General features: G+C 51.7%; 1 protein-coding gene across 1 annotated transcript; it reads right to left on the minus strand.

The window, feature by feature from the left end:
* Positions 1-5,952: 5,952 nt before the first annotated feature.
* LOC123807443 (ubiquitin carboxyl-terminal hydrolase 17-like protein 6) lies at positions 5,953-12,750 on the minus strand. The gene is given in 5 exon segments (XM_045821261.1): positions 5,953-6,390; positions 6,393-7,358; positions 10,157-10,251; positions 10,895-10,947; positions 12,566-12,750. Coding segments are annotated over 5 exon segments (1,737 nt in total).
* Positions 12,751-23,122: the final 10,372 nt, after the last annotated feature.

Raw genomic sequence — 23,122 nt, forward strand, 5'->3', positions numbered from 1 at the left:
ATGTAGAGAAATGAATGTATGGACATCTGTGGGCAAAGCATTCAAACCTTTTTATCTCCCTCCACAAAGCAGAAATCTCACACTCCAGAGGATCCTACAGAACATCGTGATTTGGGCCATGCACCTGCTCCTAGATCTACCTCAACTGCATATTCATCAATTGGCACAGGAAAGGAACCTTATGTCAGCCTACAGTGTGCACAGCCACCTAGGGAAGAGTCCTGCCTTCGGGGCCACAGTCGCACTCACACTAGGGGTAAGCTGTGTGCGTGCCATCTGTGTGGGAAAGCCTTCAGCCCTGGCTCTGCCCTCAGACATCATGGGATGACTCCCACTGTAGAGAAACAATTCAAATGTCATCTGTGTGGGAACGGCTTTTTGCAAATCTCTGCCCTTATTAAGCACACTCGAGTGCACACTGGAGGGAAACCCTATGAATGTGCCAGGTGTGGGAAAGCCTTCAGTCAAGGTTCTCACCTTAGACAGCACGAGAAAACTCACACAGGGGAGAAACCATACACATGCACCCAATGCGAGAAAGCTTTCAGTCAAAGATCTTACCTTTCGAAACACAAGAACACCCATTCTAGGGAGAAACATTATAAATGTCAGCAATGTGGGAAAGCCTTTAGCCAAAGCTCTGGCCTCAGCCAGCACAGGAAAATCCACACGGGGGAGAAACCACACATATGTCTCGTGTGTGGGAAGGCTTTTGCTCACAGCTCTGAGCTCACACGCCACAACAAAACACACAGTAGGGAGAAGCCATATGAATGCCGGCGCTGTGGCAACGCCTTCAGTCAGCAGGCTAATCTCAGACGACACGAGAGAACCCACACTGGAGAGCAGCCATACACGTGCCAGGTGTGCGGGAGGTTCTTCAGTCATCGCTCCTCCCTTGCACGGCACCAGGGAACCCTACACCACACAGAGAATCATGACAGCCTTCGGGGAATATTCTAACATGACATGACATGGCATCACACATGTGAGGAAGGTGGGGGAACATCCATCACAGCTTAGCGTTGAAACACAGCAGCAGACTCATGCATGGGAGACAGTCCAGGTAAAGGAGTTCATCATCACCCAGCCCTTATTATGTGAAATGTTAATGGGTCTTATCTAAGAAAAAGATGATCAAAAATATGAACAGTAAAATGACAACACATTCACAGCTATTAACAACTGATCCCAAAGAAAGAAAACTAAGCAAACAACTAGATCAGGAACAGAATCACAGAAACAGAGATCACATGGTGGGGCATCAGTGTGGGAGTGGGAGGGAAGGTACAGAGAAAAAGTAGCATAGATGGTAGGAAGAAAATAGACAGGTGGAGGTTAAGAATACTATGAGAAATGTAGAAGCTAAACAACTTATGACCCTTGGACATGAACTTAAGGGGGAGAATGTGAGTGGGAGGGGTCGTGCAGGGAAGAGTGGAATAAGGGGGGAGGGGAATGGGACAACTGTAATAGCATCATCAATAAAGTATATTTTTAAAAAAGGAAAAAGGAAACACTGTGAAATATGTGGAAAATCCATTTGTCATCACACTCCTCAGTCCAGAAAAGCATTTTACACGTCACTGGGTACTTCTGTGTGGTTTCTGTGAGCCAAAGCCTTTAGTCCTTGGCCTGACCTCAGTAGCCTGTCCGATCTCACACTGTAAATATTCTGATATAGATGTTTTCAGCCACAGCGCTGAGCATTAAGTACATCTGATGCCTTGTCCAGAGGACCACCTGTGATGCTCCATTTATCATTATAGGCAGAATGAACAAACTTCACACAGGAAGTCCCTAGGTCTGTGCCTAGTATGAACAGTCCGCCAAGTCCCAGGTGTCATGTGCACACACAACTTGGTGAAAGACTGAACTTTAACACAGGAAATTGGAGGGTGAGGCTTCTTGAGGAATACCCAACACTTCTTACCCGTCACTGGCCCTGGCACAGATACTCACTGTAAGACCACGAGAAGTCCTCTGTTTGTAAAGCAACATTCGTGGCACCTGTGGGGATTCACAGTGTGCAAAACTCTCTCAGCACCAGGAAGGCAAGCCCGTCCATGGTCGCTGAGGTTGCAGTCAGTCACCTAGAGATTCCCAAGCCAAGGAGAGAGCAATCCTGGGATCAGAGGAGAGAAATGTCCCATTAGATCTCATTGCAGAAAATAACAGCATTTGTGTGTGTGTGTGTGTGTGTGTGTGTGTGTGAAAACTTCTAAAAGAATCCTGTAACACTCAACCAACTAAATAACTGAGACTTTAGGAAAATACCTGCTCATAAAACCTGCGGCGTAAACTGTAGGAGAGTGAAGTGATCAGAGAATATGGAGCACAGAATTTTGTGCAAAATTAAACCTTTTAAATATAGCAATGCTTGCAGAGAGTTAAACAATAAAAGTTGTTGCTCCTGAAGGAAAGTGGTGGTGTTGTCCTTTCTTACGTGGTTGTGAGCAAACACCCTCAGGCCGGCACCCCTGAGCACAAGGATGGGGACCTTGTCTGAGGCTCACACTCCCCCTTTCCCGAACACCTCTCTCTGCAGACCTCACTTCCCCCCATTCCCCCCTCCCCTGCAACAGCACCCCTCCCCTTTCAGCTGGCGGTGGCACGACTCCCAGCTTCAGCCCCCACACGCTCAGTGTATCGGGGTGCCAGGTCCCTGCCCAGGGAAAGTCATGGGAGCAGTATCACTGGTGTCTTGTCTGAAAATCGTGGTGGCCCAAAAGCATATGTCTCTGCCACTGGAAGCAACACGGGGACAGGAGACAGGTGGTGCTGCCCACCTGGCCCACAGAAAGTTTCTCCAATTTGGTTCCAAAATCTCTTCAGTTTGGAGCTATGGGGAGAACACAGTGCCCTCCACAACCACACTCCATTTCTTAGATAATTGCTGAGGTATGCATTCCCCAATCATCCCTGATCAGACCACAGCCATTCTTCTCCACCCCCCAGCATCCCAGAGAATAAAGCTGCGAAAAGATGAATTCCTAATCCTTTCAGCCCCCAAGCAAGCTGAGTATTCCTTTTTTTACTAATTAACAGCATGTGCTTTCCCCAAGCAAAAAGAGGCTTGTCATAAAAGGGGTTTTCCACTCTGTGCCCAGGTCTGAGAATGTTGTGGTTCAACAAATGCCAACATTGAACCTCAACAAACACCAACACTGAACCTCCACACCCAGGGGAAATGCTCCCAGGATCCCCTGGACACACCTGTGCTCTGACCACTAGCACAGTCTCCAGACCATGGGCCTGACTGAGACCCTGATTTCCCAAAAAAATAATCTTCCCAAGGGACTCCCCTGTACAGGGAAGGCGGGGAAACAGAACGCCAACTGAGAGGATGATGAGGAAGGAATTTTATCATCTGCCTAAGACAGTACATGTTTCTGCCCCCCACACCACAGATTGAAGTCAGTGCAATTCTTACCTCCTGAGAGACTGAACAAAATGTGTGATTTCCCTTCTTTGTTTCCATGGAAGCCAGGCCCAGGTGAGCTTAGGTGAACAGGGAGCCACTGCTTCTGATGAATACTGGGTCCAGAGGCAATCCTGGGACTGTGCCTCTGGACGTTCTAGGTTGCCTCCGGTGTCCAAGGAAAGGTCACTCCCTCAACAGTAAATCTCACAGAGGGCAGCCACCCCCGAGAAAACAGGCACACGGGTCTAGCTCTTCCAGAGAGTCCCAGGGCCTTGCTACTGGCTCAGGGCACCCCTGCTGGGCCCGGATCCCAGAGGAAGCTGCTGGCCAGAGCAGTGGCCTGAGATGCAGGAACCAAGGAGAAGACCAGGCAAGGCTTCCAGGAGGATGGGAGGGCAGAGGCCCTGGTCAGTTAAGGATGACGTCCTGCTGGACACATCACATGCAAAGCCGGTGAGCTTCAGAGTCAGGGAAGGTCGGATATAGCTCAGGAGAGCTGCCTGGCCTGTAGGGAGCCCTCTCTGCCAGACAGTGACAGACTCACTGAAAGATGCTGAGTTTCCTGGGAGGCAGGACAGGGATGTGTGCTGGCGGCTCTGCCCACTAGCGCTTGCCGGAGCGATTCAGACAGGAAGTGTCATCCTGTCCTGCTGCATCCCTTTGTCAACAGAGAAAGCAGGGCCTGGTGCACGCCAAGGACGCCGAGTCCAGCGTCTTCAGGAGACCCCCTTAAAGGGCCACATCACTCCCTTGGGGGGGGTTGTAATCTAATTTCCACCTACTTAGTTAATTGCTCACATCACTAATAGAACTATTTACTTCTGTGGTCATGGCCATTACTTCGGGTCTCTGTCACTCTTTTCATGTAACTTTGCTTAGGAAGGACTTTAGGGGTCTTGGCTACTAAACGTTGAGTAGACCGTGTCTGGGAGAAGGGTTTCTATTTCACTGATGAAGACGAGAAGTTGCCTGCACAGGCACACACACACACGCAGGTGAGGCCCGGCTGCCCCTGAGATGGCTAACCCCCTTGAAAAGTGGAGCCTGCTACCTGGGCCCCTTCTTTGTCTCAGTCCCGCTCTGGTCCTTTGGTCTCGGCTCAATTTCTGTCCCATCCTCTCTCTCAGCCTCTTCACCCCAGTGCCCTTTATGCTATGCACTGGTTTTCCCCCGAATTGGATCTATGCTCTCCTCACAGCTCATGGCTACATATGGATCTGCCCTGGGCTACAGGGAGGGTCACCTTCTCAGTAGTTACCCAGGTGCCTGCTCCACACCCAGGCCCAGGGGCCCCTGTCCTGCCCCTCCCCTCTACCCACCCCTCCCATTGGGTCAGGTCCCAGGCCGCCTTGGGATCCCAGCGCCCTCTTCCTTTCCTTCCTTCTAATTCCCAAACCTTCCCTGCTCTCTTCCTCTCATTTGCCCACTTCAAACACCTGACTCCTGCCCCAGGACCCTGCCTTCCCACCTCAGGTTACCTTCAGGACTTGGGCCCCACCTGCAGGTCCCCGCACTTTCCCTTCCTCTCAGTGAAGAACATCCCCCAAGTTGCCCGGACACACTTCAGAGCCTCACCCTCCACACACTTCCTTATCTGTGATCCTCCAGCAGCCTCAGGGCCCCTCCCAGGACCCCTCAGTCTCCAACCCGCCACCCCAGGGAGCAGTCCCAGACCCACAGGACTTGAGAATTACTCAGGTCCAGCCTCCTCCCCCACCCTGAAAAGATTTGCAGAGGCTAGACCAGCAAAAGAAATAGAGCCTTTTAATACAGATTCCTTTAGAAAATGTCATCCTTCAAAATTGACAGAAAATTTCTAGTTTAGAAATTAACTGGAGATTAATGTAGTCCAGGCCTTTAAACCGTGAACCTGGAGCTTTCTTCACTCAGTCACCTCGCTGTCCCATTGGCTGATGAGCGGAGAAATTCTCAGCAATATCAGGAGGCAGTGCTGGAAAGTAGAAGAAATATGTATGACATGACTGTACATATCAATGTATGAACCAGGTCTTGAAATCTTCCATTGCAATGTCAACAGCAGTGGATTTGTGAGATCTCACAGTGATGGGAACACAAGAGATCTCCCCAGATCCCATTCAGTGACATCCCAAGGGGGAAACCAGGGTTCAAGCTGCTTCGCCCGTGAGTGGGGCAGTGGCTGAAGCTGCACTCCAGGGACGTCCTCATGGACTTGCACGCTGTACACCTGCCCTGCCTGGCAGTTCACCTTTCCGTGCTGACTGTCTATCACCCATTCTAGCAGCTGGCGCACGCCAGCGTGTTCACCTGTGCAAACCCAGCCACTGCCCACATCCACCCGCCCCCCTGGTCCCCTTGCCACCACATGCAGAACACACCCCAACAGGTCAAATGCCCAATCCCTTAGAAAAACTGGAAAACTAAACTCAACTCCATCCCCCATGTCTTTCCAAACACTCTATTGATTCAACAAGTAACTACATTTATTGACAAGTATCCCACTTTGCAAGAATCACATATCCCAGGTCCCCCCCCCCACCAAGGACCCATCACACAGTGCTCATGGGACAGTCCTCAGAGCAGGTCATCAGTCCAAAGCCCTCAGACACACACCTGCATCCATAAGGCCGCGGTGACCACTGGAACACATGCCCAGAACGGGTCCCCTTCTTCCTCCTGTTCGCCCTGGCCTTCCCCTCAGCTGCACTGTCGAGCAGGTAGTTTTCCTGTCCAGGCAGATGCTTGGTCATGCCAGCCCTGTATCTGGGTGGGTGAATCATGACCCAGTTGGCTGGCACGGCCCATTCCACTTTCCTGAGGTTGTGCTCTGCCTTGGGTCGGGATAGCTCCTGGAACTGCCTCCACTCCTCTAACGAGGTGAATTGGACCGAAGTCTCTGGCACAGGACATTGTGACCCAGGACCTGTGACACTGGAGTGACTCTCAGTGGCCTGCTGGATGGGTTCCAGGTCTTTTGCTCCATCTGCGGGCACCTCGGTTTACCGCTTACAGACACACTCTCGTGGCCTCCTTCCAGTTCGTTCTCCTGGACGTAAAAGAGGAGGTAGGCAGGTTGGCGCAGGGCAGTAGAAGTGGCACAGGCAGTCACCTCAGAGTCATTCGTTTTGAACCACTGGCCGTCTGCAGCTTTCACGTGACAGAAGTAATGCCCGCTGTGGCAGTCCCGTCCGGCGTGGACCAGCACAGCACACAGCTCGCACACCAGGGGCCCTGGGTTCTGCTGAGACAGGTACCGTTGCACATTGAGGCGCTCAGCATAGTGCACGACCTTCTCCATTTTGCTGCCTGTGAACGCCGAGAAACGTTTCAACGCCAGGATAAGGACCTTAGAGGCAGTGTGCAAAGTCAAGGTCTTGCTAGCAGGCACCTTCTTGAGGCAAACGCTGCACTCGTAGGAATTGTCGCCGTCCAGCTTTTCAGGTGTCACCAGCAGTTCCAAGGCTTGAGCCACAGTCTCAGCCCCCTGGATTTCCAGGGCAACGTCCAGGTACGGGTCCAGGGTGTCAGACATGCCCTGGCAGCAGAGACACTTGACCTGAGACCTCCAGTAGCCTCCGAATATCTGATGGACCAGGGTGGCGTCCGCGGGGGGCCTGGCCAGCTGCTCCGGCTCACGCCGACAGGCTTGCTGCATGGCGTCCATGGTGACCATGAGATACTCGTGGGCATCTTCCTGCTGCTGTCTGTGGAAGCCGCCAAACAGCTCCTTGGGGGGCTCGATCACGTCTCCAGGATGCAGGAGGGCCCGAGTCACGTGAGCTTGCATGGCACACAGGACACAGGACGTCGGCTTCGGACAGGTCTCGGAGTGCCTCCCGGACCACAGGTAGCGGGCCAGGGGCGGGGTGTGTGTCAGGCACTGCAGGGCGGCATTGATGTAGCACGTGTTCCCCAGGTTCCGGAGCCCAGCTCCAACCCCCGTAGGGTCCCTCTTCTGCGCAGAGCAGAGATGCAGCCTCCATGGCTCCGGAGACAGTTTTCAGCGGACGTGGCACCTGTGAGCTCCCGCTGCAGAGTGAAGCTTCTCTGGAAGAGCAGGTCTCCCAATGAAGGGCACCACTGGCGCCTCCGCCCTTTATGGGGGAGCCCAAGGTCTGCGGGCCAATCAGCTGCGGAGCCTTTAGGGTTGGGTTGGCCACTCCCTGGACATAAAGAGACTAAGGGATTCTAATTCTTACCTGTTATTCTTATCAGGCAAAGATTAGGAGATTAGAGCCCTAGACCTACAGGAGGCGGGGCTTGGAATTCGAAGGTGTAGACTGGAGTTTGCTGTCCTAAGGGGAGGATGTCCGGAGCTGCCAATGGCTGGAGGCCAGGGTTCTCCTTGAGAGCCTTCGGAGGGAACCTGGCCCGCCTGGCTCCTGGTGTGCACTGCCGGTGTCCGGACTGTACGGGGATAAATGTCTTTTAAGCCTCCTTGTTCCTGGGACCTAATGAAATCCATAAGATGTCCTAGTTAAGATGTCCTGTATGACATCTCTTTTTCAAAATGAGGTCTGCAACTGAAATCAGTTTTATTGTCGATTTCATCAGATTTTAGGTAAGAGGCAAATAACGTATACAAGTTTGAGCCATAAAGAAAAAACCCACCGTGAATCCCATGAACATATGGCATTCTGTGGAAATCTGGGTATCCGACACCTTGCTCCTGTCTACACACACACACACACACACACACACACACACACACTGTTTTACCTGAAGTATGAGACAGCACCCGTTGGCACCCAGTGAGCACCCTAGCACTACCGCAGTAAGCAGCTCCTGGCAGGATTCCTGCCCCTGTGTTCCCCCCTAGACAGCTCTGACCAGGTCTGTGTTCCACAGCCGATGAGCAGGGGGCTTCACAGACCTGGGGAAGCCTTGCCTAGACTGTGGGAGAACCAGAAACGTCACCAGCACCTGGATCAGGCTGGCGGGACCCCGTCCCCAGGGCTTGCAATGCAGCGTGAAGGTTTCTCGGGTGCATGAGGGCACAGTGAAGATGTAGAGAGGACCACAGGGGGCCTAGGACACTTCTGTTGCGCCACTCTTTATGGCCACCGGGGATCCAGGGCTTGGGGCTATGGCAGAAAATTGGAGGCAGTAAATCTTGAGTGATTAAGAGACTTTGGTTAGTTCTGCCCCCTGCACCCTACCAGGACAGAGAAACACAGTATTGTCCAGACTTACACCATCATCAGTGCTGCCCTGGTTCATGAACCTCACACATCAGAACAGCCAACTGAAGATGCTGTCTTTTGGGAAATTTGAATTCCCCATCGGACAGAAGAGCGGGCAGACTCAAATGCAAATTCACTGCATAAAAATGTTTTCTCCTCTGCTGGACTGAAACCGTAACCTCTGACGTGCTAATCTTGTATTTTCAATAAATAAGTTTTACCTCCATTTTCTATTGATAACCAGTTCCTAATACATGCCAAATGAATGTGTTTTTTAAGGGTTTCCATATTTTTTTAGACAGAGGGGAAATGAGGCAGGAAGAGAGGGAGAGAAACATCAATGTGTGGTTGCCCCTAACACTCTCCCAATGGGGACGTGCAATGCAACCCAGGCATGTGCACTGACTGGGAATTGAACTAGGGACCCTTTATCACAACCCATGCTCAATCCACTGAGCTACACCAGCCAGGGCCCATGTGTTGAAAATATGTCCAAACATGTCAGTGATGTCCGGGACCCGGGTTTCTATAAAGGCTCACACCCAGCTCCCACAAATCACACTTCTGGGTCCACTACTTTGGATATTGACACTTGGACTAACCATAAGCACTGAGAAGATGCCATTTGTCCTCCTCTCGGCTCAGATTACCGTGCGAATGAAGAAGTTTACCACCCTCCTTAAAGCCCCACTGTACCTAGTTGCTGGTGTCCCATTTCTGGGAGGAACAGTCCAAAGGCCAGAATGAAAGGAAACCCACCTGAATTTAGCAAGGCGCCTTGTCCGCCGGCAGCTTCCCAGAACCATTGGTGTTGGACGGGCTCCAGTGGGCGCGGTGCACCTGGCGGGAGCTGACAGGACACCAGGGGAGGGTCCAGTTCTCCTTGGCTTTTCTGGCAGCTGCAAGTCTCCTCAGAACACGGACCTATCAATCACTTTAGCATTACCCCTGGAAGAAGGCGGGAACCTCCATCACATTAGCGTAACATATGTTTGGGGGGAGGCAAGTCCCCTAGGGACTCACAGTCCTTTGAGCTTTTGGCTTTACCACACAGTGGGCCCCGGGAGACCCACGAGCTCCCTGCTAGGAAGCTGCACCTTCCCTACAAAAAAACAAGCCCCTGGGGGGGTGGGGTGCGGGCTGTCGGCTTCTGCGGGTCAGGTCCACTGCAGTGGACACAGTGAGATCGGAGGTCAAGGGGTGGGCTGAGTGAAGAGTGCAATAGCACCCACAGGGCCAAACCCCAAGGTCCCATGGCCTGCACCTGCTCCAGCCTGCTTGGGGTGTCATTCTCACCTGGGTGTCTGCCCCAGCCACCGTCCCTGCAGACCTTGCCTGTCCCCTGTCCCAGCCGGCGTCCTCAGGGTCTCTCTACTCGGCTGAGCAGGGAAATGCACCATGCAGGAGACCCGCGATTTGTCCTTTGGGACCCGCTGGTTTGCACCTTCCCCTGCCAATCCACTCCCTGATCCTGGGTAAATGGTCCCCAGATGGACATCGGGAGCGCCCTGTCCCTGCCTGTCACAATCTGTTCCCGAGGATGAAACAGGACTCACTGGCACCTGCTCACTTGCCTGCTGCTCCCATTGGCTGGCAATTGGTCCTTCCCGCCATCTCCTGCACCGGCCACCCGGTCGTATGTAGGGTCAGGTGCTGGTATTGCGCCTATGAAGACACATTGAGGAAGGGGAACATGAATCCCTCCATCCGGACACTGTAAGTGTGTTCCCGTCACCACTCATCCAGCGGATGGGCCTAACGCTTATATATTACAATCTCTTTCACAATAGAAAGCAGACGACAGAATTCATTTTATAAAAATGGTGAGCCTCTCAGCTGTGAAGTTTTCAGTGTAGTCGAGGACAATATAAATGGGTTTCACCCAGAAATGTACGCGGTAGAAGGGACCTATAGTTCAGACAGGATCCGGGTACCCGGACCTGGAGGAGTGATCTGGAGAGTAGACCAGCGCACCTGGTTCGCCGCACGGTGGCTCGCGGTGAGTCGAGTCCACGGCGGGGAAGCTCGCGGATACGCAGCCGCTGTGGGCAGGGTGCGCAGGCGCACCCCCCTGCAGTAGCGGGAAATCCAAGCTGTTTGTTGGGGAGCCACCAGAGGAACTCGAAGGGCGGGGCCAGCATGCCGGCGCTTTGACCGGGGTCACCGGGGACGCAGACAAATCAATAGTATAGACAAGGTCAACCGGAACAGCACTGGAGGTCAAATACCTGCGGATGCCGACATACAGCCACCGCCCTGGGGTGGGAACTGTTGACAAGGGCGGACGCCCACCTGTGCGGGCCCCTACCTGGGAGCCCATAGTGGCCCGGGGTGGAGGGCTGCTTTGGAGGGCGCCATGGTCTGGGGAATAAAAAGGAAAGTGCCTGAAAGGGGAGATTCCCGTTTCCCTTCCTCAATGTGTCTTCATAGGCGCAATACCAGCCCCGCAAAATACCCACGAACACACGGCCGGGGCAGGAGATGGCGGGAAGGACCAATTGCCAACCAATGGGAGCAGGGGCCGAGCGAGCAGGTGCCAGTGCGTCCCCTTGCATCCACGGGAACAGATTGTGACAGGCAGGGACAGGGCGCTCCCCGTGTCCACCTGGGGACCATTTACGCAGGGCCGGGGACTGAAGTGGCAAAGCAACGTGCAAATCTAGTCGTTCTGAAAGGACAAATCGCCGGCTCCTACCCGGTGCATTTCCCTGTTCAGTCGCGTAGAGAGACCGCGAGGATTGCCGGCGGGAACGGGGACAGGCAGGGTCTGTGCGGAGGGCAGAAGCGCTGCTGGTCCGCAGACACCCGGGTCCGGATGGCACCGGGGCGGGAGGGAGCAGGTGAAAGCCACAGGGCCCCGAGGAGCGGCGGGCTTGGTGCCGTTGGACTCTGTCCTTAGCCCGCCCCTCCATGTCTGATCTCACAGGCCTACTGTGGTCCACCCGCATTGCAGAAGCAGACAGCGCGCAAAGGCTGGGGACTTGTTTTTCTTACTACACCTGCGGCGTCCTCGCTGGAAGCAGGTGGGTCTTACACCACCACACCCTGATAAAGCCGGAAGGAGTAAGGATTGCACCTCCCTAGGGGACCTGCCTTCTCCTGGGGGGTTCTGCTAAGGTGGTGGGGATTCCCACCTTCCTGCAAGGGATTATGCTAATGTGGGGGTGATCGCGCTGTGCTCTCACGGGACTTGCAGACCACATAAAAGTCCAGGAGTACGGGACCCTCCAGCCTTCTCCTGTCAGCTGCTGGAGGGTGCGTCGCGTCTGGAGGACCTGCTCCAACACTTCAGGTCTGGGAATCCAGTGGTGGAGAAGCGTCTCGCACACTTCAGGTGGGTTTCCTTTCATTCTGGCCCTTGGCCTGTCCCTCCGAGAAGTGGGACACTCCCATCTAGACATTGTGGGACTTCAGGGCGTGGGGTAAGTGTTCTTCATTTGCACGGTAACTGGGCAAAATGGAGGACAAAAGGCATCTTCTCAATGCTAATGGTTCCTCCAAGCGTGAATATGAAAGGTAGTGGAGCCAGCAGTGTGATCTGTGGGAGGTGGGCGTGAGCCGTTATGGAAACCAGGTGTCGCGGGCCATGACTGACTAGTTTGGATATAGTCCCGACACATTAGCGCGGGCTGGTGTAGCTCAGTGGATGGAGCACTGGCTGTGAACTAAAGGGTCCCTAGTTCAATTCCCAGTCAGGGCTCATGCCTGGGTGGCAGGCGATGTCCCCAGTAGGAGCGTGTGACAGGCAACCACACATTCATGTTTCTCTTGCTCTCTGTCTCCCTCCTTCCTCCCCTCTGTCTAAAAGTAAAGGAAATCCTTAAGAAACTACATGTTCATTTCACATTTATTGTTAACAAAAGTAAATGGAGGACAAATTTACTTACTGAAAATAACAGAGTAGCCCATCAACCCTGAAGTTTTCAGCCTAGGAGAGGAGAAAATAGATTTATCTTGGTGAATTTGTATTTGAAACTACTTGGTCTTCTGTCCGATGGGAAATTCAAATTTCCCAGAAGACAGCAACTTCATGGGGCTTTCTAACTTGTCCGGTACATGATCCAGTGCAGCAATGATGACGGTGTACTTCTGGGGAATGATGCCTTCCTCTGTCCTGCTAGGTTGCCGGGGACATAATTCACCAAAGTCTCTTAGGTCATTCATCCCATTTGACCAGGTGATCCTCAAGTGTCTCACCTTAGAGTCCTGACAAGGGAATCAGCTCTCTATTTAGGGTCAGGTTCTGGGTGTAGGCAGTCAGCTTAGAGCCCTGGCCTGGTGGCTGGCAGTCAGCTTAGAGCCCTGGCCTGGTGGCTGGCAGTAAGGTTAGAGTCCTGTCCTGGAGGTGGGCAGTCAGGTTAAAACCCTGACCTGGGGAGTGGGGAGTCAGCTTAGAGCCCTGCCCTTGGTGAGGGTCAGGCAGGTTAGATTTCTGAACTGGGAGTGGGCAGTGAACTTTGAGCCTTGACCTGGGCATAGGTAGTACGAAGAGGGAGAACACGGCTTCAGACAGAGGTGTTCTTGGCCTCCAAGGTGGCTTTCCTGAGTGATCAGGAGGTCCCTTCATGCCCACTAAGAGCAGAATCTTCATGAGGACCTTTTCTCTCTGTGTGATTTTTAAAAACTTTCTTTTTTCCCCTCAGAAGATCCGCAGATTTACACCTGGGCAAAACTCAGTCAGAGCCTCACCACGGTGCTGTAGATGGCGGGTCGTCACCCACAGGCTGGGCCCAGCAAATCCCTGAGGGCCCAGAAAGGGCAGAAGCAGCCAAGGGCCGCGGTGGCTGTCAGGGCTCCCCCAGCGGAGGAGGAGGACCCCAGGGTGAGTGGGGGCTTTGGTGCTGTCGGGGGTCTGGGCTGGCAGGTGCGACTGACATGGAATTTGGACATGGCATATCCTTTGCCCATAACTATGGGTCCTTTCCCTTTTAGGGGACACCTGCTGGGGTTATATTCACACGGTAGCTTGGTCCCTTCAGTACAGAACACCAACTTCATTTCCTAGTTAAAATTCTAGCAGCCTGTTTTGTGCTGCAATGGTTTCATTCGGTGTACGTGCCTCAGCTTAGAAATGAAACTGTTTCTCATGCATTCCTCTCACTAACTCGGGGTGGGGGATCCCCGGTAGTATATCCAATACCAGTGCCTGCGGAGCCCCATGCTTCGACCCTAGTCACTAACACATATTCACAGTCTAGGAATCACTCCTCTTTATCACTGTTCAAATGTGCATCTGGTTGGGGCTGACGCACTGTCCCGAATCTCCCCCCTCAGGTGAAATGCAAGAACTGTGGGGCCTTTGGTCACAAGGCAACCAGCACCCGGTGTCCCATGAAGCACTGGGATGGGGCCGTAGCCCCCCAGCCCCTCAGCTCCAATAAGATGAAGGAGAACCGGAAACTGTGCTCACCTGGAAACGCCAGGAACCCAGGGTCCACAGCCCTGCCTGCCAAGGAGAAGGAGCAGAGATCCAGGTGAGCACTGTGGGGGTTGGAGCCCAACCTTGGGGGAAATCCATGGGGCTGGGGTCCCTTATCTCTCCACGGTCTGCATTAACATCTCCTGGAAGGGATGGGGACAGGGCGAGAGAGAAGGAGACCCCTGTCTCCAGGGTCACACTCAGGTGGTCACTCTCCCACTGGGGGGTCACTGGGGCAATGGAGGCTAGGGATAGGCATGGGATCACCTGGGACTTGAAGAAGGACAGGCAGAGAGGCCATGGTGTCAAATAAAAGTCCTTCATGGACAAGCCTGGAGGAGAGAGGGAGGGAAGGAGTGAGGGGCAGGAGGGGGCCAGTGTGGCAAAGGCACCTGGCCTCAGTCTCTGGCTCACATGGGAAGAGGGTAAGTGTCTTTGCCACAGAAAGTTTTGTCTCCACTGAGGGCAAGGAGTGGAGTGACTTTCTTTCACCATGTCGTGTCCTGCAGCCAAGAAGACCAGCAGAGACAGGCTCTGCTCCAGAGATATCCCAGAAGACCCCTCGGGAGGCTGCAGCCATCCAGGAAGGATCAGGAACAAATCTGTAACTACCTGAGGGTGAGTGTCTGCACTGTCTGAGCTCCTCTACTTCAATGAGTCAACCCCACTGCCCTCAGTTCAGTTGTTAGCGGGGGAGGGGCGGGATTGTGGGACCCTCCAGGAACCTCGCTGGTGCCTGGAGTGTATTTCACCAATGTCACCTTCCAGCGTGCCTGTGAGTGTGCCTTACACTTACATGTGTGCCAACACTGCGCTGCTGGAGGGTGAGGTTAGGACCTCAGTAGATGTTCCCAGATGGTGGGATCCCTCGGGGAGAACTGGCATGTTGAAACTGGGAACCCTACACCCAGATGACCCCCCAAGCTCACTAGTGATCAAACTGCCCTCAAACACCATGAGTTGGGTCCCTTCTTGAACGAGGGAATCTCAGGACTTCATTCCCTTCACTGACAGGGGGCACTAGTAGCAATTGTCTTTTTTGTCTTTTGTCAGGCTTGGTACAGAGGGCACTGTGTGACTTCTGTCACAGTGTCCAGCTCTGAGGTCAGCGACCTCCTCATCTGTACCATCACTGAGGGCACAGCAATTTCTGTGCATGTCCGCTTTGAAGATCTTCGTTGTCCTACTTTGTTTCCTCTTGTTCTGTCTTTGATGCAGAGGAAATTCTAATGTGTAATCTCTTTCTGTCTCTGCCTCCAGCACCCACACCAGCCTATGCCAGTCCACACGACCCAGAGGATATGTCTGGGAGACATTGGTCACACCACGAGTTCCCCTGACAGAAATCCTGATGAGATATCCACAGTGTCTGCCATCCACAGAGCTGAGAGGAGCATCTTCTCACCAACGGTGGTAAGTAAGGGAGAGAGAGTGCCTGTCAGTGACAGCCATCACCCAGCAGGCATGGGCTTTGTCCAGGGTCCTGGCTCCAACCCACATAATCTAGCTCCTGCCTCCATCCCTCAGGCACAGGCCAAGCACCCAAATGTGAAATCACCAAGCATGGGACAGGCTGCTGCTCACAGTTCCGGCCACAACTCCCAAGTCAGCCTCAAGGCCCCTGGTAAGAGGGCTGCAGAGAGCCCTGTGCAGACCTGCCAGAACCCCCTAAAGAAGCCCAGACTCAGCTCCTGCCCAGGCGCCCAGAAGACCATGCCCAGTGCAGACCCAGAGTGTGTCCAGCCAGTCCGCCCTCCAGCAAGTGTTCCTGTGCTCACACCTGCACTGGCACCTCAGGCTCCCAGGAAGACACCTACCCAGGGAGAAAGTGTTGACCTGCCGCCTCCACCCAAGGGACGTCTCCTGAGCACTGTCTACCCCTGCCATGTATCTCAGCATCCTCTGGTTTCCCAGAGGCAAGGCCAGCCTCTCAGAATGGTCCTGAGAAGGTTAAAGGGAGGCCAGTGGAGCTCCAGGCTCCTGAGCACTCCCTCAGTGCTGCCTGCTGAGGACCCTGCCCCTCCTGCTCAGAGCCCTCCCTCCCCCGGGATGTCAGAGGCACCCTGCGCCTCTGCTCCTTCAAGTGTCCTCGACGAAGACCTCCAGGTCTCCTCCTCCTCCGAGGACAGCGAGGACCTGCAGGACTTCTCCTTCTGGGAAGACACTGATGACTAGTGAGATGCCCGTGTCTGTCAGACCAGTCCTCCACACCGGGTGACCTGGAGTGACTGAGGAACTAGGGAGGGGAAGTCTCGGGGACAAGCTCTTTCTAGGAAACAGGCCAGTCCCGTACTGTGTTCTGTGGACATCTGCTGGGAACCTAGATCCTGTTTGGGGACACAGACTTGTAAATACTTCACTTTGAATCATTTGGGTTAAGTGATATTTCTAAACGTATTTGTTTATTAGCTCCTGTTGGTAAAGTGATATTGCTAGTGACATTGTTAAGTACGTGTAGTTAAATTTGTAAATTTATATTAATGCACAAGGAATTAGGTCAGTTAGGAATAGTAGCTTTTACACTGTACTTTCAATAGGAAGTTAGGTCATGTATTTATGTGAGGTTAGCAGCGTCCCCACTTTGGGGACACTGGGCACAGGGACTGGGGACAGCACAGCAAGTTTGAAGCAGTGCCTGTCTGAGGGGACACTGTCCACTGTGTGGCGTTTTTCAGTGAAAAGGAGAATGGGGCCCCTTCTGCAGACATTGTACCTTTGTTTATGAAATGCCATCATAAAGTTGTGTTTACAAGTCCCTTTCCTTTTTAATAAACATCTGCCCAGTATTTGTTGTTCTTGGTCTTCATTTTTGAGTATTTCTGGTCATTTTAAAAGCAGTGGTTTTTCCTCAAAGCTCATTTCACTCATAAGGAAGTTGAGTCTGGTACAACAGAGTGCCTCCTGAGGCAGAACCTCAGCCTGACCCAGCTGGACAGCATCAGTATGGGAATACTCAAGAAACGCTCTCCTGAGTCTGCTGTAGCTTCAAATGAGGATTGCTTGTACGCAGGCTGAGTGTGCTCTGGGCGCACATGGGGCTCAGTTGGTCAGTTTTCATACAGCCTCACTCCTGAGTCCCACTCTGACTAACTCGAAGGTTCTGTGTGTACCACAGTGTGCGGTGCTGGGCATTTCAAAGCTCCCTGGATGGTGGCAGTGGGCAGCTGTGTTTGAGAACCACTGGAGGTGAGGGTCAAATTATCTCGGGAGGCAACCTCGCTCCATGCTGTACTTCAGGACAAGGTCAGACTAGGTCAAGGTCAAACCCATGGCCCTGTAGAGCTGATTTCCTTACAAAGAGCACACCACTGCTCCTTCCTCCCGCCCTGGAGGAACCGATTCCTGCTGCAATCCTGGGACGGTCAGTCCCCGTCACAGTGCATTGGGTGCACGGTCGTGCATTTCACAGGCTCTGCACAGTCTTTTACTCCTGTGCAGAAACCACGCACCATCACTCTTAGAATTCTCATTATTGATGTCCCTATCACGGTCTTTTTCATCATGGTGGCTATCTCCCATGATTTTGATGATCATCCTTTCTGTCATGGGAAACTGTGCTGCGTGTGGTCACTCAGCATCACATGCAGTCTCTCTGTTCCCGCAGGGTGTCCATGTCATTGCATACAAAATACACACAGCAGGTCCTAGAGAGACACTGTTCGCCATGGTGTCCTTCCCGACGCTGAAGTTCTGACGTTCCCATGTCCCCTGTGCGGCAGGGTCTTTCTTAGTCTTCATGAGGAGACTTGAGTAGCATGTTCTCCCCGTGTCTCAGCAAAGGGAAACACTCTTTGATCTCCACGAGGGACACGTGCGTACCTGTAAGCCCTGCAGTAAAACTCGTGGCACACACCTGTCCCATCCACCTTTGGCGGTTCTCGTTCCTCTTCCCACTGTCAATCAATATGTCCAACACGTTGCAGCAGCAGAATCCCAGAATCCCAGCCACCGCGGGACTCCAAGGACATGCGCACAAACGCCAAGTGTCTTCGGCGTTCTGTTCAAGGTGCTGCCCCGAAACTGCCCGGCATTCAGTGCCTGCGGCTCCACAAAAACCTTTTCCTTTAAATATGTTAAACACTGAACGTGAAATAGCCCCTAGAGTCCAGGACACCCACGAGACTCCGGAAGGAAACAGGGAGACTCCCGCGCTGTGGAAGGAAGTGCAGGCTGGGAGGGCGGGGCGACGGCCGAATTCAGCGCGGCCCCGCCCACCTGAAGCCCCGCCTTCCAGGCTCCGCGCAGCTCCCCGGGAGCTTCCGGGTCACCCTCCCCGTACTGCCCGGTATCCCGCTGAACCGGAAACCCAGTTCCCTCGTCATGGGTCCTTCTCCGGCGCGTGGCTTTCCTATTCCTTTTCGCACCAGCAATTTCCCGGCCTCCCGGCCCGGCCCCACGCCCCACTTCCGAAATGAGTGGGCGGCGAGGCCCACGCAGCGATCCCCACCCCCGCCCTCGGTGCTCCGGTGTGTGGAGCTCCGTGCTCCCACCGCAGCCCCAGGGTTTCTGTTCCGCTGGGGGTTCTGAGTTCCCCCAGTGGCGCCAGCTGCACCTCCGGCAGAGGCGCCCCTGCGCTCGGGCTTTGCGCCAGCGTTCCTGCCTGGGGGCTCCTGTTCGCCCCTGGCGCTGGGCCGAGCCCCCTGGGGGAAGGAGTGCAGACCCCTCTCTCCCCTGGTGGGCAGTGCGGGGTCTCCGCACTGTGATTTGACATAAATAGCCGTAGTTTTAATTTATATTCTACCAATAATAATCATAATAAGTAGCCACCTTTTTGTTCCAAAGTGACATTTTAAATGTCAGTTGACTAGACCTGCATGAAGGATTTTCTGGACCAACAATGAACCAGTGAGGTGCCCCTTCTCATTGACAAGGCCAATAACTTGCAATTCTGTTGTGTGTGCTGGATACTCATGCTTCCAGACCGGACACTCACATCAGGTGCTGATGGTGGCGTTGGCTGTTGTCATTTTTAGTTTTTCTCCCTTGTCAGTGTAAGGGAAAAGACTTCAATGCCTCTGACTAAATAGGTGTGGCATGTTTAAAAAATTCTCACGGCTCACCTTTCGAAAATTGCCGGTGTATGGCATCAGTAAAATTAATTTCTGACAAGAAATGGTGTCAGAAGGTCATGAGTTGCAAAAGTGGGGTGCAATTCACAGACTCAGGGTCCCCCTGACAGCGCTGGGGAGGGAGGGCTCTGAGCAGGAGAGGCCGGGTACTCAGTGGGTGGAACGGAGGGAGCTGCCAGGAACCTGGAGCTCCACTGGCCTCCATTGAACCTGGTGAAGAGTGGGGTGATACCTTGACCCGCTAAAATGCTAAGAAAATGGATCAGATTGAGAGAGAGAGTTTTAAGGTAAAGTGGATACATGTTAAATTAGGACATAAAATTCATAATAGAGCAGGAAGGAATTTGAAACCAAACTCATAGAGGAAGTAAATCACTCAGCTGAGATCAAAGGCAATGTATGTCCTGTTGTGAGGGAGACGGCATAGCCAATGAGCGACAGTGCAGAAATACGGGGAATCGAGTGTTTGAAAGTCCCTACGTGCAAAGGGACCCACTTCCCAGGTGAAATAGTTGATCAACTACCGCGTGAAAGTGAGGGAAGAGAGGAGCGTGCAGAGAATGAGTGTTAATGGCAAAGCTCTAAAATGCCCTCTATGGAGCATGCAAGACCTGTGTGACCTTGAACTGCATGTGCTGGTTCGGTGCCCAGGGAACTTTTCAGAAGTGTGTCCTCAGATACAATGGACTACTTACTACATCTCAGGATTAGTGATTTTCTCTTGGCAACCAGGAATTTTAACCAGAAGGGCCTCCCTCCATGATCATAAGAACTTCTTTCAAAGGTACAATTCCACTGTGTATGACACAGAAGTTAAAGGAGTTATTCTATTTTGCTGACTAGTAATGATTTTATTGCCCCACTACACAAGCAATGAAGTATAAAGTCATCTTCTCAGTTTTTGCATAGTTAATCAATCCTTAACATGGATTTGAAAGTTGGATGTGCTCAGTGCCCTCACACTCAAATTCTCCATCCCAGGAATGTATCTTGGATGTCACGCCGTTACTGGTTTTCCAGATTTGTTCATCTTTCCTTTTAAGTCTACATTTCCTACAGCAAATTGCACCCCATGTCCACAGAACCCCGTTGTGGTTGATGCTCTGCTTCAGTTCCAAGACATGTAATATTTCCTAATCACAGAGTGCATTCAGAAAGAACTGAGTGAATAAAGGAATGAATCAGTTGTCCTAGAATCTCTTCACAATGTCCTTAGCATCTTTGCCCTCTAAACTCCAACCTTGCTGCAAGGTTATAATCTCCTACTAATCTGGAAAATCCACTTGAATTGAATAGGGCGTAGCCCACAGATAGAAGCGGGATTGAAGTTAGCTGATATCTTTGCAATCAGGGTGTGTCCTCGGAATGTGGCCATAAGTAGATTTACTAACTGTCCTCCCAGGATAAAAGGCAATCAAACGGGACCAAAGCCTTTGCCTGGATACACGGAGCTGAACAGAAGGGGAGTTTCAGAAGTGGAATTGGCTTCTTTGTTCAACTGGCTTCAGCATCCATTTTGCGTTACCTCCTCCTCAGTTTGGGGTTCTGGTGAGTTCTCCAAATGCTAAGACATGAGCTGGCTCATCCTCTTAAATTTGCAGAAGTCATGTCAAAACTTCCCATGATCTTTCAGTTTTATTACATCAATACTCATGCCATTCCCCTCCTTTCTCATAATTTAACGGTTTGTGTTTCTTTCCTATTCTTTCCTTGAATCTATTTGCAATTTTAACTGTTACCCTAAACTCCTCCATCTTGTGCTGTCCAACACAGTAACCACCAGATTCATGGGACTATAAATTTTAAACTACTGAAATGAAGTAGCTGACCTTCAGATCCTCCATAACACTAGCTCAGTGCCCAGGGTTCTGGGTTTGTGAGTCTAGCAGAGATTGGATTGTTCAGTGCAGACAGAGAGCATGTCCTTTGGCTTGCAAAGTTCTTTTGGCACCTTGATCTACACCTTATGTTTTTGTTATTTTTTATGGATCTGTATGCTTCATTTCTTTTTGGCCTCTGTGAATTAACTGCCTTTCATGAGTTTTATCAAGGGATACTCTTCATTTTCTTCCACAAATGTCTGCAGATGGGTTGTTATATTTATTTTACTCATTTGAAAAAACATATTTAAGGCAAGTGATTTCTGTTAAATTTGTTCAGCTCTTTTCCATTTCTATTGCTGCATAAGCTAACTCTCAAAATCCCATTGTTATCACGTATTTTAACAATTTGTGCCAACATTATTGAAAAGACAGTTTTTACCCATTACTTTTCAGTTAACCGATTAGGTCTTCTGTGGTCGTGGTTGTGTTCTGATGTTAGTTTATTCTTTGTAAGACTGTTGCATATTCCTATTTTGAAAATGCAATTTTCCTCCATTTTGGAGCACAGACCTTTTGCGTGCAGGGTCCACCATGCACTTTACAAATAAATCTTATGTTTCAGGTGATGGTGCTTCCATATACAAAGTTCTAGAATAATCGTAAACCCTAACACTAGTTTCCACATTCCTGAATTGCTTTGAGTGTACTGGATGCTTAAAGCCACAAAAGGTTGGGCTTTGATTTGTACTCTGGTCTGTGATGATATATTTCTCCACTTTAAGTATTAATTGAGTGTTCATTTGTATGGTTTTCTCTGTGGGTTTTCTTTGCCTTTATATCTGAGCACTTGTAAACTGTAAGACTCAGGGTGCAACACAAATTCAGTTAGTCATGGGCTCAATCCTAGCACCTGGAATAGTGTGTAGCCATTTTTAGTGTGGAAGATATATAAAGTGTGGGACCTGGTGGGGATTGTCCAGAACCTAAGAAAGATCAGCCCCCTTGGTTTTCCATTTGTGGGCAGGACTCACCAGAGCTGTGCCCACCTTCCCTGTCTCCTATACCGGTAGAGACACAGCTCAGGGGTGTCTACATACATTCCTGCTTCCTCCCATATGGTCACCTTGTTCCCTGTGGTAGGGGTCCCTAGATATCAAACAGGATAGACTGGCAGATCCCATCATTCTACAGTAGAAAACATTCAAGGGTAAAATATAATTTTTCATTTCCTCTGAATTTGCCTTCCAGTCAAAACGAAGCATACTCCTTCGACCAATTTTGAATTAGTTTCTCAAGCTCTTCTCTCCTAATGCGATCACTAACTAACCTCATTTACTGTGTGCCCTCAGGCACTAGGGGTTTCCCCTGTACTTAATGCATGCAAGCATTCAGAACATCCTGCATTAAGCTGGGGCTCCTCCTTCATATCTGATTGAAACTGATAACTGACCTTTGGTTTGACTGGGCAAAAATGTGAGAGAAGATCTCTTTAGAGGAGATTATGATTTCAAGGTACTAGGACATTATGAGAGTCTGGGAATATACACAGGGGTTTCCTTTGGAAGAGATTGACAGGACTTTGAGCCAAGATGGAGGTGGATAGATACAGTGGATAGATACACTGTGCCTCCCCACACAACCAAAGGAAAGATAACAACAAATTAAAAAATAAAAGCCAATAGAAATGACAGAAAATAGGTCTGAATGTAAGTGAGATGACCACCCAGGAGTTTAAGAAGAAACTCTCATCCAGTTCGGTAGGAGGGCAGAGATGGGCTGCTAGGGTGGGAAAGATCTGTGGCAAGGCAGCATCTGGTGGACCAGGCAGTCCTACAGTTTCATGCAGGGAAACGAGGAGGAGCAACTGGGGAGCAATAAAGACCGCAGGACCCAGGGTTCCAGCACAGGGAAGTAGAGCCTGAAATCCTCTGATGGAAAACAACCTGCAGGGGTTGATGGGGTGGGAGGAACTCCCAGCCTCCCAGGAGAGATCATTGGAGAGAACCACAGAGTCCTAGAACAGGCACGAACCCACCCACCTGGGAATCAGCACCAGAAGGGCCCAATTGCTTGTGACTAGTGCAGGAAGTGACTGAAATCCAGCTGAGAGCCAGGCAAGCAGTAGTGTTGCCTTTCACACTCTTCCCCCCACATACTGTGCCATAATGCAGCAATGTGGGTTGCCCCCCCCACCCCCGGACAATGTGTGTGGGAGTGAGGACATG

Source organism: Phyllostomus hastatus, unplaced genomic scaffold, assembly GCF_019186645.2.
Source record: "Phyllostomus hastatus isolate PE091 unplaced genomic scaffold, TTU_PhHast_1.1 phas_scaffold_46, whole genome shotgun sequence".
NCBI classification, from domain to species: Eukaryota; Metazoa; Chordata; class Mammalia; order Chiroptera; family Phyllostomidae; genus Phyllostomus; species Phyllostomus hastatus.